General features: G+C 46.2%; 1 protein-coding gene across 6 annotated transcripts in view; it reads left to right on the plus strand.

Moving 5' to 3' along the window:
- The window catches only part of hexb (hexosaminidase B (beta polypeptide)), a 33,362-nt gene extending 20,862 nt beyond the window's left edge, over positions 1-12,500 (plus strand). For 4 of the 6 annotated variants that reach the window (XM_063209847.1, XM_063209843.1, XM_063209842.1 and 1 more), the window contains exons 12-14: positions 10,769-10,859; positions 11,452-11,556; positions 11,920-12,500. In XM_063209847.1, the coding sequence (XP_063065917.1) occupies positions 10,769-10,859; positions 11,452-11,556; positions 11,920-11,986 (263 nt within the window). In that variant the 3' untranslated portion in view covers positions 11,987-12,500. Of the gene's footprint in view, positions 1-3,800; positions 3,982-10,768; positions 10,861-11,451; positions 11,557-11,919 lie in introns of those variants that run through there. The other 2 variants (XM_063209844.1, XM_063209846.1) reach the window with 2 other exon arrangements.
- Positions 12,501-12,543: the final 43 nt, after the last annotated feature.

Below are 12,543 nucleotides of genomic sequence, written 5' to 3' on the forward strand. Positions count from 1 at the left end.
TCCATGAGTGGGTCTGCCCTCAGGAATGTGTGTGTGTGTCCGTGTGTGTGTGTGTGTGAGAGAGAGAGAGAGAGAGAGTGGGCCCCTCGCTACAAACATTTCGTCACTGACAGGTTAGGGTTAGGAATTGTTTTGGTTTGGGCACAGTTTAGCTATTGTTAGGGTTAATATGAATGGAGGTCAATGAGAGGGCCCCTCAAAGATGTGTGTGTGTGTGTGTGTGTGTGTGTGTGTGTGTGTGTGTGTGTGTGTGTGTGTGTGTGTGTGTGTGTGTGTGTGTGTGTGTGTGTGTGTGTGTGTGTGTGTGTGTGTGTGTGTGTGTGTGTGGTCCTGAATGGTGGCTGTAGCTGCTCACTGCACCCCACTGCATGAGGCTGCTGCACGCGTCGCTTTGCACCCCCAAACTCCTCCTAATATACTGTAACTCCAAACTGCCTAAGAGTTCTCACTTCAATCACAGATTCTTTTTCTTTCCACAACAAAGTCCAAAGTGAACGGTCATGCAAGACGAATTTCTGTGCAAACAGACAATGAAGTTTTTATCTTATCTTATTTTATCTCATTTTATCTCATCTCTTCTCATTCTATAGTCAGAGTACTATTGTCACATTATGAAGCCCATAGTATGCCACATGTATGGCAGTGATTGTCATAATGTTTGCTTGTCAATATTGACAGACATTGTAGCAAAGGGAAGCAGAGTATCCTCTCCTGGATTTGAACTCTGACCTTCTGGGGATACCAAACTCTGGCTTTGACCACTACTGTACACCAGTAAGTCACCGTCTTATGTGCGTGAGAAATCAAAGCACACCCATATCCCCAGTGAAGGTCCCTCTCAGGGTTGGCAGATGAGACTGGTGATTTCCAGCCCCCCCAAAAATGCTCAAAACCACCTGGAAGCACGAAATCCTGCTCAATTTGAACTTATTTCTATTGATTTCTATGGCCATAAATTGGCAGAAAAACATGCCCAAGTGCCTTTTTTACCCGCAGACAGCCATCCTAAGCAGCCCAATTGAGCGGGAAACTGCCCAATCTGGCAACACTGGTCACTCCATCACACACATACTGTATCTATTCATTGCGGTGTGTCGTGATCATCATATTGTCCAAGACCTCATGCTTCCCCTCATGCTTCCCCTTTCACAGTGGAAACCAGAAGTCCAGAATAGTGTAGCCATGCCACATGGAAGTCCCGAATAGTGTAGCCATGCCACATGCCCAGTGGACCAGAGATTCTTTAAGTATAGAGATATGCCATTGTAATAGGGCACCTAACATGACCAGGTTCCGGTCTGCCTAAAGGGGCGTGTCATAATACTCCTAGCATTGAATAGAACAGTCCTTAGGTCTGCCTAGGTCTGCCTAAAAGGGGATTTACCCTCCCTCCCCCTTGCAATAATAGAATCCGGAAACAATGGGCCAATGGAACCTCTCTCTCTCTACTCTCTCTGCAGTGGACAGCGTAGACAGCAGCGTTCTAAATTAACACCAGCCAACCGGCCAGATGCTTATGATATTTCAGTTTGGCTGGGAGAAAAGACCAACGTACTAGCCACTTTGAACCATTCGGGAGTGTGTGTTTGGCTAGTAAGATTAACATCTACTAGCCATTTTGGCTGATGATGAAGATAGTTGATTTAGAGCTCTGGTAGACAGTATCAGTACTCAATGTATTTTAATTGAATACATTGAATACATTCATAGCGCAACATATTTTATACCAGGGGGATTCCCAACCCTTCTGGGTGTGAGGTCTACCAAGAGCTACTGAGGGCTTCCCAAGGGCCAGTTGTTCATTCTAAACCATCTATCGATGTCTTGACATGCTTTTCAAATCACGCTATGATTGAATTATGGCTTGCTTATTATTGCTTTTCATTATTGATAAAGGTTAATAATCTCACATTTAAAACAAGAAATGACACTAAAACCTTGTCTTGTCGTAGTCACTATTTATTAACATCCTTGGTGGACAATTCAGAAGCTCCTGGAGGGCTACCTGGGACCAGCGGAGACCACATTGGTGACGCCTGTCTTATACTATAGTGTTGTGACCAGCAAAATCATGGCGTCCTCCCCTTTGTCGTCTCATCACCAACAGCAACATCGTTTTTAGCACAGGAGAAAAGAAGCCATCTTGGTACTGGCACACCATGTTATTCCATTACTTGGCATTTGGCAGACGCTATTTAATCAAAGTGACTTACAATCAAGGACATACGCATAGCCAACATCATTCACTAGCAGATACAAAGTGCACAGGAAGTGTACAGAACAACAAGTGCAGATGCAAAAGGGGGGGATTAGAGTTTTTATTTACACACACACACACACACACACACACACACACACACACACACACACACACACACACACACACACACACACACACACACACACACACACACACACACACACACACACGGTCATGTCAAGAGGCTGGCCTGGGACTAGGGCAGCTCAAGCATTAGTGTGGTTAGATAGTCACGAAAGAGGTGAGTCTTTACTTGCTTCTTGAAGGCTGAAAGAGATGTGCCTAATACCATGTCACCTTCCTGTTCCCTGTCCCCTGCCGTCTCAAACCTTTCGAGGCCGCTTGCATGCCACTGTGCCGAATTGCTAATCTTGATGCAGGCTTCGTCACCTCTAGCATTGGCAATGTTGGCACACAGCATTCCAAGAGCTCTGTACTAATATGCACTCTGATTGATGTCGATGAACTGGAAAATGACTTCCTACCTTGACTGCAACGCACTACCCATTTCACTAGTAATAATTCACCGCTTCACTGACTATATGAATCGATATCAATTTCTTAAGGCAGCGATTCAATTGTTTTCAATACTTAGGAATGCCCTACGATATGATACGATTTGTTCCCAATCACTTTTCCACTTCTATTATGTTGCACAAAAAAACAGCTAGGGCATTGGGAAGGGGCCAGCAATTTGATTATTTTCGATACTTAAAGGGGTATGCCACTATTTTGACTTTCTAATTGACTTTCACTAGCTTAGCTACATACTCCCTCTTTTAAAGCAAGACAACGCCTAACATGAAAAATAAGACACTTTACCACCTTTATAAACCCAGGGCAAGGATTTTAACCATATTCCGCGCCAACATAGTGGCATACCCCTTTAAGAATGCCCCACGATACGATACGATTCGATCGTCAGCCGTAGGATGGATGCATTGCTATGTAATGATTATTATTTACACCCCTAGTCGTTGATGTATGGCATGTGTATAAACAGTTTAAAAGTAAAAAACACAGGTTTTTGTCATAGGCGATGGCGGCCATATTTGGCGGCCATATTGTGAAAAATCTGGCACTATGGTGGACGAGCACCTCCGTGATTTTTAATGTCTAGGAACCCACTAACTCAATTCCAGTGAGAAACGCCCCTAACTCTAAATTGCGAACGGGTCTTCATGGCTGGTCCAGGACTAAGTAATGCATCATAACTACTAGTAGTGTGTTATAGCTGTGTACAGTGTTGGGCAACCTGAATTCATCGGTTGACAATCCAGTACCACATTTTCCAAAAGTCCTGGTTTCACCTTTCCAATTCAACCAGGTGAGACAATGTATTTGGAAAATGTGGCACTGGATTGTGGATTATGATCTAGACTCGTCTTGATAGCAAACCCAGGTTGCCCATCACTGCATGTGTGTTTATATGCCTTATCTTATCATACCCCTTCCTCTGTGGATATGGGTTTGTGTGTGTGTGTGTGTGTGTGCGTGCGTGCGTTTGTGTGTGTGTGCATGCGTGTGTGTGTGTGTGTAGTTGAATGCGGACACCCTGATCCACGTGTGGAAGGGCAATATGGCGCAGTACCAGGCGGAGCTGGCGCGGGTGACGGCCGCGGGCTTCGCCACGCTGCTCTCCACCCCCTGGTACCTCAACCGCATCGCGTACGGACAGGACTGGATCAATGTGTACAGGGCGGACCCCTACAACTTCACCGGTGTGTGTGTGTGTGTGTGCGTGTGCGTGTGCGTGCGTGCGTGCGTGCGTGCGTGTGTGTGTGTGTGTGCAGGCTGTCATCATGCTTTAGCGTATGTATCGCACGCTAGTGCATTCAGCGTGTTGGTGCGACGCATTTTGAAGTTAAAGTGTGCTCCTCAATGCAACGGTAAAGCGTTTTCATGCTCTTTTGACACGTGACGAGGTTTGCTCAGTTTTCCCGCCGTGTCGGCGATTTTGTTTTGTCACAGCGCATTTCTGTTACTAAATGCAAATATGCTTTGCTGTGCCCTAACCAAAACCACCCCTAAACCTAACCTGTCAGAAAAGCAATGTTTCTGCTGCTTTACTTTTGCCAAGAACAGCGAGATTAGGTGAATTTCTACCTAATTTGTGCCTAGACCAAAACCATCCCTAAACCTAACCAGTCACAGGACGTTGTGGAGCACGCTTTCACTTGGAAATGTGTATTGGAGACACGGGATAGTGGGTTCAAACCAGCGTGTCATAGATACGCCTATGCATGATGACATGTTGGTGTGTGTGTGTGTGTGAGAGAGAGAGAGAGATCTGTTGGGCTGCATGTCGGGGTGTACTGCAATGTGTACAGGGCAGGCCCCTACAACTTCACCGGTGTGTGTGTTGGGGGGGGGGCAGAGAGGCCAGATCAGCAGTGGTTTGTCATGAATACACAATGTGTGCAGGCAGGGCTAACCTACATAACTACAGGTACATTGGTGTGAGAGAGAGAGAGAGAGAGAGAGAGAGAGAGAGAGAGAGAGAGAGAGAGGTTGTGGTTGGTGTAGTGTACACTGTAGTGTTTCTCTCCACTGAGGTGGCCACGGCTGCCCATACTAGGCCACGGCTGCCCATAAAGGTTGAGAGCCCCTGATGATGTATGGGAAACGGTGCCACACTACACAGTCTCTGTTTGTTCCTGTCCTGTGGTCTCTGCTCTATAAATGATCTGCTGTAATAAGTGAAAGCCCACCTGGGAAACTCCAGCTCCCATTGTCATTTTGACACAGCACACAAGTGCACAGGGCACACAACGAAATTGCATTTATGCTTCAGCCGTGCAAGGGGGGCAACCCCCAATGGCGGCCCAAGGGAACAGTGTGGCAGGACAGTACCATGCTCAGGGTACCTCAGTCAAATGGGGGATAGCAGGACAAGCCTGCTTCACTAGACAAGGCAAGGGTACATGTGACTGCAGCCAGTAAGTGTATTTTGCTACATCTTTACTAATTGTGTTCTGTAAAAGAAATTGTCAATTGTGTGTATCTGTGTTCATGCTCTAGTAAAGTCAGCTGTAGTATTGTGAAGAGGTCAGGTGAGCAATTATCAGGGCCACACCCACAGAAACTAGGCATTGTTTTTCTAATTGCTGTGGGCAGTGCTCATTGAGTGGCACATGCGCCCTTATTAGGAAAGTAAGTGCGCTTCCAGCGGCAGCTGGGTAGCGGCAGCCCTCCTCGTGCTAAGACCGACGAGTGACAAGACAAGCAACTCTACCTGTGCAACTCAAAGACCGACGAGTGACAAGACAAGCAACTCTACCTGTGCAACTCAAAGACCGACGAGTGACAAGACAAGCAACTCTACCTGTGCAACTCAAAGACCGACGAGTGACAAGACAAGCAACTCTACCTGTGCAACTCAAAGACCGACGAGTGACAAGACAAGCAACTCTACCTGTGCAACTCCACCGAAGCAACGACACGTAAGGCACATTTTTATCTCACTGCTGACCTACATCGACAATGTGTTTCCAGAGAATCCCAGTAATCTGCAGAAGGCGCAGGCCTTTCAAACCCTCCAACCAACGCAGAAACCTGGCCAACCTTCAGCCACTACAACCGAACACAACTTCAATCACCTCCTTCACTGTTGGTCTCTGGAACTGCCAGTCAGCTGTCAACAAAGCAGACTTTATCTCTGCTTATGCTAGTAGTCTCTCTGTTGACCTGTTGGCACTAACAGAAACCTGGTTGAAGCCTGAAAACACAGCCACTCCAGCAGCACTCTCAGCTAACTACTCATTTTCACACACCAGTCGGCTGAAGAAAAGAGGAGGCGGAACAGGGATCCTTATCAACAAGCATTGGAGCTATGCCCCCCTGCTGCCTGCCAACAACTACAGCTGCCTGGAATACCATGCAATCAAAGTCACAGCCCCAATCAAGGTGTCTGTACTTGTGATATACCGTCCCCCAGGAACCCAGGGCGACTTTATTGACGAATTGGATACGCTGATCTCCTCCATCACGGACCTAGGCGGCCCCCTACTTGTCCTCGGCGACTTCAACATACATCTAGAGAAGCCGTACGCCACAGACTTCAAGGCCCTGATGAACTCATTTGACATTCAACTAGCCAGCTGCCCCCCGACACACAAGAGTGGTAACCAGCTCGACCTGATCATGACTAAGGACTGCCAAGCGGACAACATCAAGGTAACACCAATGCATGTTTCAGACCACTTTTTCCTCCATTTCACCACCTCCCTACCCGACCCTACACCCACCCCCCCTCCCTTGGTCACATATAGGCGGAATCTACGCAACCTGTCACGCACTAGCTTTGCATCAGTGGTGGCAGATGCCTTGCCCTCAGCAACTGTGCTCTCCTCACTCGATGTTGACACTGCTACAGATTCGCTCAGCTCCACACTGACCTCCTGCCTCGACAACCTCTGCCCACTAGTCACTAAACCTGCAAGACCTTCACAACCGCGACCATGGCTGACAGAGACCATCCGAGCTCTACGTACCACCCTCAGAGCGGCAGAAAGGAAATGGCGCAAAACCCGCAACCCATCTGACCTCGAAAAACTTAGATCTCTACTAGCCTCCTTCTCCGCCTCTGTAACAGCTGCCAAGACGACCTACTACAACGACAAGATCAGCAACACTACAGACCCACGTAAGTTGTTTTCTACATTCAAGTCACTGCTCAACCCTCCCCCCCCTCTTGCACCCATAGACCTTAACCCGGACAACTTTGCCACCTTCTTCACGGAAAAGACGGCAAATATTAGCAAGCAATTCTGTGAACCACCCTCCCGCCCAGAAGACACCCCCCTGGAAAACACGGCGACTCCTGCAACACTTCATGAATTCACTCTGCTCTCTGAAGAAGACGTTTCCAGACTCATCACAAGAAGCCGTCCCACTACCTGCCTACTAGACCCAGTGCCCACGAACCTTCTTCAAGACATTGCCCAAACAGTGGTCCCAGCAATCACATCAATCATGAACTCCTCACTCTCCTCCGGCACTGTCCCCTCCGCCTTCAAACAAGCAAGGGTGACACCACTACTGAAGAAGCCTACACTGAACCCTGCTCATGTCGAAAACTACAGACCTGTCTCACTGCTTCCCTTCCTATCCAAGACGCTAGAAAGGGCAGTCGCAAAGCAAGTCACCAACTTCCTAAACCAGAACGGATTACTTGACCCAAAACAATCTGGTTTCAGAAGTGGACATTCAACTGAAACTGCGTTACTCTCAGTGACTGAAGCTCTAAGGACTGCAAGAACGGAAGGACTATCCTCGGTCCTCATACTACTAGACCTGTCTGCAGCCTTTGACACAGTCAACCACAAGATCCTCCTGAGGATACTCACAGCCATGGGAATCACAGGCGTTGTCCACTCATGGTTCAACTCCTACCTCTCTGGACGCACCTTCAGTGTGTCATGGCAAGGGAAGCTGTCTACGACTCACACCCTCTCCACAGGTGTACCCCAAGGATCAGTGCTGGGACCCCTTCTGTTTGCAATATACACGTCCTCCCTGGGACGTGTCATTCAAACACATGGGTTCTCCTACCACTGCTATGCTGATGACACCCAGATGTACCTGTCGTTCCGTCCAGAGGACACCACGGTTTCGGAACGCATCTCTGCCTGCCTCACCGACTTGTCAACATGGATGAAGGACCACCACCTACAGCTGAACCTGGCCAAGACAGAGCTCCTGGTGATCCCAGCTAAAGAGCCGCTCAGTCACAACATCAACCTCAAGATAGGCTCCACCATCGTGACCCCAAGCAAAGTCGCCAAAAACCTTGGCGTCATGATTGATGATGAGCTGTCATGCTCCAACTACATCAACTCGGTCACCCGGACCTGTCGAATCCAGATGTCCAACGTACGGAATATCAGACCTGTGCTGACACAATATTCTACACAACGACTGGTCCAGGCCACGGTCCTGTCCCGCGTTGACTACTGCAACTCACTCATGACAGGTCTACCTGCTTGTGCGCTAAAGCCTCTACAGATGATCCAGAACGCGGCGGCACGGTTGATATTCAATCAACCCAAAAGGACCCATGTTACTCCTCTATTTATTGAGTTGCACTGGTTACCGATCGCCGCCCGGATCAAGCACAAGGCATTGACCCTTGCCTACAAAACCATCACAGGAACGGCCCCAGCTTATCTGAAGGACCTACTAACGCCTTATGTTACTGGAAGAGATCTGCGCTCATCCAGCACAAGCCGTCTGGCTCTGCCATCCAGTCGCTCTAGGTACTCCCAGTCAAGATTGTTCTCCGTTGTGGTTCCCAAGTGGTGGAACAGTCTCCCAGAGGCAGCAAGACTAAGCACCTCTCTTGCAGCCTTCAAGAAACAACTAAAGACATTCCTCTTTCGAGAGAATCTACTAGACTAATGATTGAACTGGCCTTGCCCCAGGGCAGAATCCTGACATTATGTTTAGTTTAGTTTAGTTTGTGAGTGTGTGTCTGTGTGTGTGTGTTCTCATTATTTCCTCTTTATTATAAAAAAAACAAAAAAAAAACTAACCCCTCTTTGTAATTGCACTTGTTGTTCTGTATATCTCCTGTGCACTTTGTATTTGCTTGTGATGTTGGCTTGATTATGTCCTCTTCTGAAAGTCGCTTTGGTTATAAAGCGTCTGCCAAATGCAATGTAATGTAATGTAATGTAATTAATCCCCCCACCAACCTGGCGGGTTGGGAGTTGAACCGGCAACCTTTGAGATACAAGTCTGACACCCTCACCGCTTACGCATGACAGCCGAATAGTGTATTTATAGGAAACACTGTCACACCACACAGCCTTTGTTCCTGTCCTGTGGTCTCTGTGTTAAGGATCTGCTGTAATCTCTGTTTCCATTGGTCACTGAAGTGACAGTATCTCTCTTGTGTCATCTGTGCCCATATGCTGAATTAGGGATGTAACATGGACACAAGTCACAAGACTACATCGCATTTGTGCATTTTTTTTGTTTTGCATTGTGTGTGTGTGTGTGTGTGTGTGTGTGTGTGTGTGTGTGTGTGTGTGTGTGTGTGTGTGTGTGTGTGTGTGTGTGTGTGTGTGTGTGTGTGTGTGTGTATGTTCACGATGTGTGCGGGACTGCCGATGGATGAGGAATTTTCATAGTTATCTACAGGGCTCTAAATTAACACCAGCCAACTGGCCAAATGCTGTTAAAATTTCAGTTTGGTTGGTAGCAAAGACCAACTTACTAGCCATTTTGTCCCATTAGTGAGTGTGTGTTTGGCTAGTAAGATTAACATCTACTAGTATAGCCATTTTGGCTGGTGGTGAAAAAAGTTCATTTATAGCCCTGGTTATCTATCAGTCTGTGGTAATAGGGAAGCTTACTGGGTGAAATGTTGGTCACGATGGAGTGGAAAGCACCAGGGGTGACCTCACAGATGAGCTGTTGGTGTGTGCGTGCGTGTGTGTGCGTGCGTGCGTGCATGTGCGTACGTGCGTGCCTGTGCCTGTCTATGTTAAAATGGAAGCTTGGTGCTTCATACACTGGTTGACACTTTGGTCAGAATTGTGTATGAAGCACTAGAGATGACACGTGTGTGTGTGTGTGTGAGTGTGAGTGTGTGTGCGTGTCTGTCTGCCTGCTTGCCTGTGGTAACACGGAAACTCACTGGTTGACATGTTGGTCAGGATAGAGTGAGAAGTATTGGAGCTTAGATTGTGTGTGTGTGTGTGCCTGCCTACCTGTGGTAACACGAAAAATCACAGGTTGACACTTTGGTTAGAATAGAGTGAGAACCACTCACGAATTTCCTGGTAGCGCACATGTGCGTGTGTGCGTGCGTGCGTGTGTGCGTGCGTGCAAGTGAGAGAGTGGGAGGGAGAGTGAATGAGAGAGTGGGAGAGAGAGACACTGTCTATGGTAACATAATCTCAGTGGTGGACACTTTGGTCAAGGTAGAGTACCTCACAGTTTAGATTTTGTGGTGTGTGTGAGTGTTTTGCGGTTAGCGTGTTCAACAACTCCCCCTGACCCCAATCCTCCACAGGTCAGTCAGATTATCCACAATCAGCTGAACACAGATTTTAGGTCATGTTGGTTTGTTTAAGTAGCCTAGCCCTAGATGTAGCCTGTGTTTGGACGAGTTCACAATTGTGCCATGTTTTTGGTGCCTGTAGTTGACTTAGTAGTGTAGTAGCTGTAGTAGTAGGTAGTAGTTGTAGTATTGGTAGGAGAAGCAGTAACAGTACTAGTAAAAGTAATAGTAAATATCTTTTTTTGTAAATGGAAAAGAAACAGATGTTTATTGTGTTTAGTGTTATAAATACTATTGTTATTATTTTTATATTTATATTTTTATTATTTACATGTATATTTGTATATTATTATTGCTAGTTGTAATGCTAATAATAATAATAATAATAATAATAATAGTAATATGGTAATAATTAATAAAACAATATACTGTTTAATTTTTGTTGTGTAAAGTTGTGTTGGTTGACGCTAAGTAACCCTTGACCTTTGACGTGACCCCAGGTACTGAGCAGCAGAAGAAGCTTGTGATTGGTGGAGAGGCTTGCCTCTGGGGAGAGTATGTCGATGCAACCAATCTCACACCTCGCCTCTGGTAAGTCTGGGGGTCCTCTTCTATGACCAAAAAACCCTGAAGTGCACGCACATCCCCAAAAGCAATTGCTGTGGTTGCAGGATATCAAAGAACGCACAAGAAAAAAGTAAAAAAAAAGATCTGCACACCACAAAAGCTCCCTTGTCTTGATTTAATGAAAAACAGGCACAACATTTACGAAGACCTTGCAGGTCGCAATATTTCATTAAATCACAACGTTTTCTCATTTGCAATCGGGATGTTGAATGGAGAAAAGTCCCCAAAAGTTGTTGTGACTGGGCTGACAGTGTTGAAACGTTATTGTTAGAACATATTAGGAAATAAAATCTTACGTCAACTACACATGGCAAGGTTCGTTGTTCACTTTGAATGTAACTAAAGGTCAAGCAGTGAGTAGTATTCTATTCGTTTTATCAATCTCTGTGTGTGGTGATTGTGTGTTTATGTATGTTGGCCGTGTCCCAGCGCAGTGAGTGAGCGCCTGTGTTTGATGATTTCATGTATGTTATTGTGTGTTTGTAGGCTGCATGCCAGCGCAGTGAGTGAGCGTCTGTTCGTTATATTAATGTCTGTGTGATAATTGTGTGTGTAGGCCGCGTGCCAGCGCGGTGAGCGAGCGTCTGTGGAGTGACAAGAGCGTGAGGGATGTTAACGACGCCTACATTCGCCTGAACCAGCACCGCTGCCGCATGATCGAGTGAGTTGCACATCTTCCCTGATTCAATAACGTATGTGTGTGCTAGGGCTGTAACGATATTGCATCAAACCAAGAAATCGTGATACGCAGTCACGATATTGTACCGTGGTGCAATAAGGCAGTATCGTGATGCTATAGTAAACTTACAGTGCATGTGTAGCATTATGCGCATGCTAATCTAAATAATTGTAATGAAAATGTTATGAAAGTTACTGATTTCAAACTATTCTTAGGAAGCTTTTGTTTGTGTTTGTAATACTTGATATTAAATCAATTAGATAAAATTTATAATGAAATGACGTAATTCATCTCACACTGTTCATGCGTTTGTGTGTGTGTGTGTGTGTATTTGTGTTTTTGCAGGCGTGGTATTCCAGCCGAGCCTCTGTTCAGCGGTTACTGTCGTCACGAGTACAAAGGAAACCTATGAAGACCAAAGTGAGAGCGTGTGAGTGTATGTCTGTGTACGTGTACGTATGCACATACAACAAAAGGGAAGGACAGCCATTCACAATGGCTTCGATGCTGCACAGACCAATCATTGATCAATACCCATTCACACAGCGAGACCCCATCGCATCTCATGCACTGAGCCGACCTTTGTTTGTGTTTTTGTTTTTTAAATGAGTGAGAATGTGTGTGTGTGTGTGTGTGTGTGTGTGTGTGTGTGTGTGTGTGTGTGTGTGTGTGTGTGTGTGTGTGTGTGTGTGTGTGTGTGTGTGTGTATATGTGCTAGTGTCTACCTGCAGATTACAGATGCTGTTTCTTAGGTATGCATTGAGCGCTGGTCTAGTGTGGGATTTCTAAAGTCAAGTTTTTATAAATCAACTTTGTATGATTGTATTGTTGGCCTGAGATGCTAGTGAAGTCTTTTAGCAATGCCATAATGTTGATTCTTCAGGATGTTGTCTGGATTACAATAAAATGATTGAGGTGACATAAAATGCATGAGTTTTTGAGATTCAATACACGGTACACAGCCCACGG

This window comes from Engraulis encrasicolus, chromosome 11, assembly GCF_034702125.1.
Source record: "Engraulis encrasicolus isolate BLACKSEA-1 chromosome 11, IST_EnEncr_1.0, whole genome shotgun sequence".
Lineage (NCBI taxonomy): Eukaryota > Metazoa > Chordata > Actinopteri > Clupeiformes > Engraulidae > Engraulis > Engraulis encrasicolus.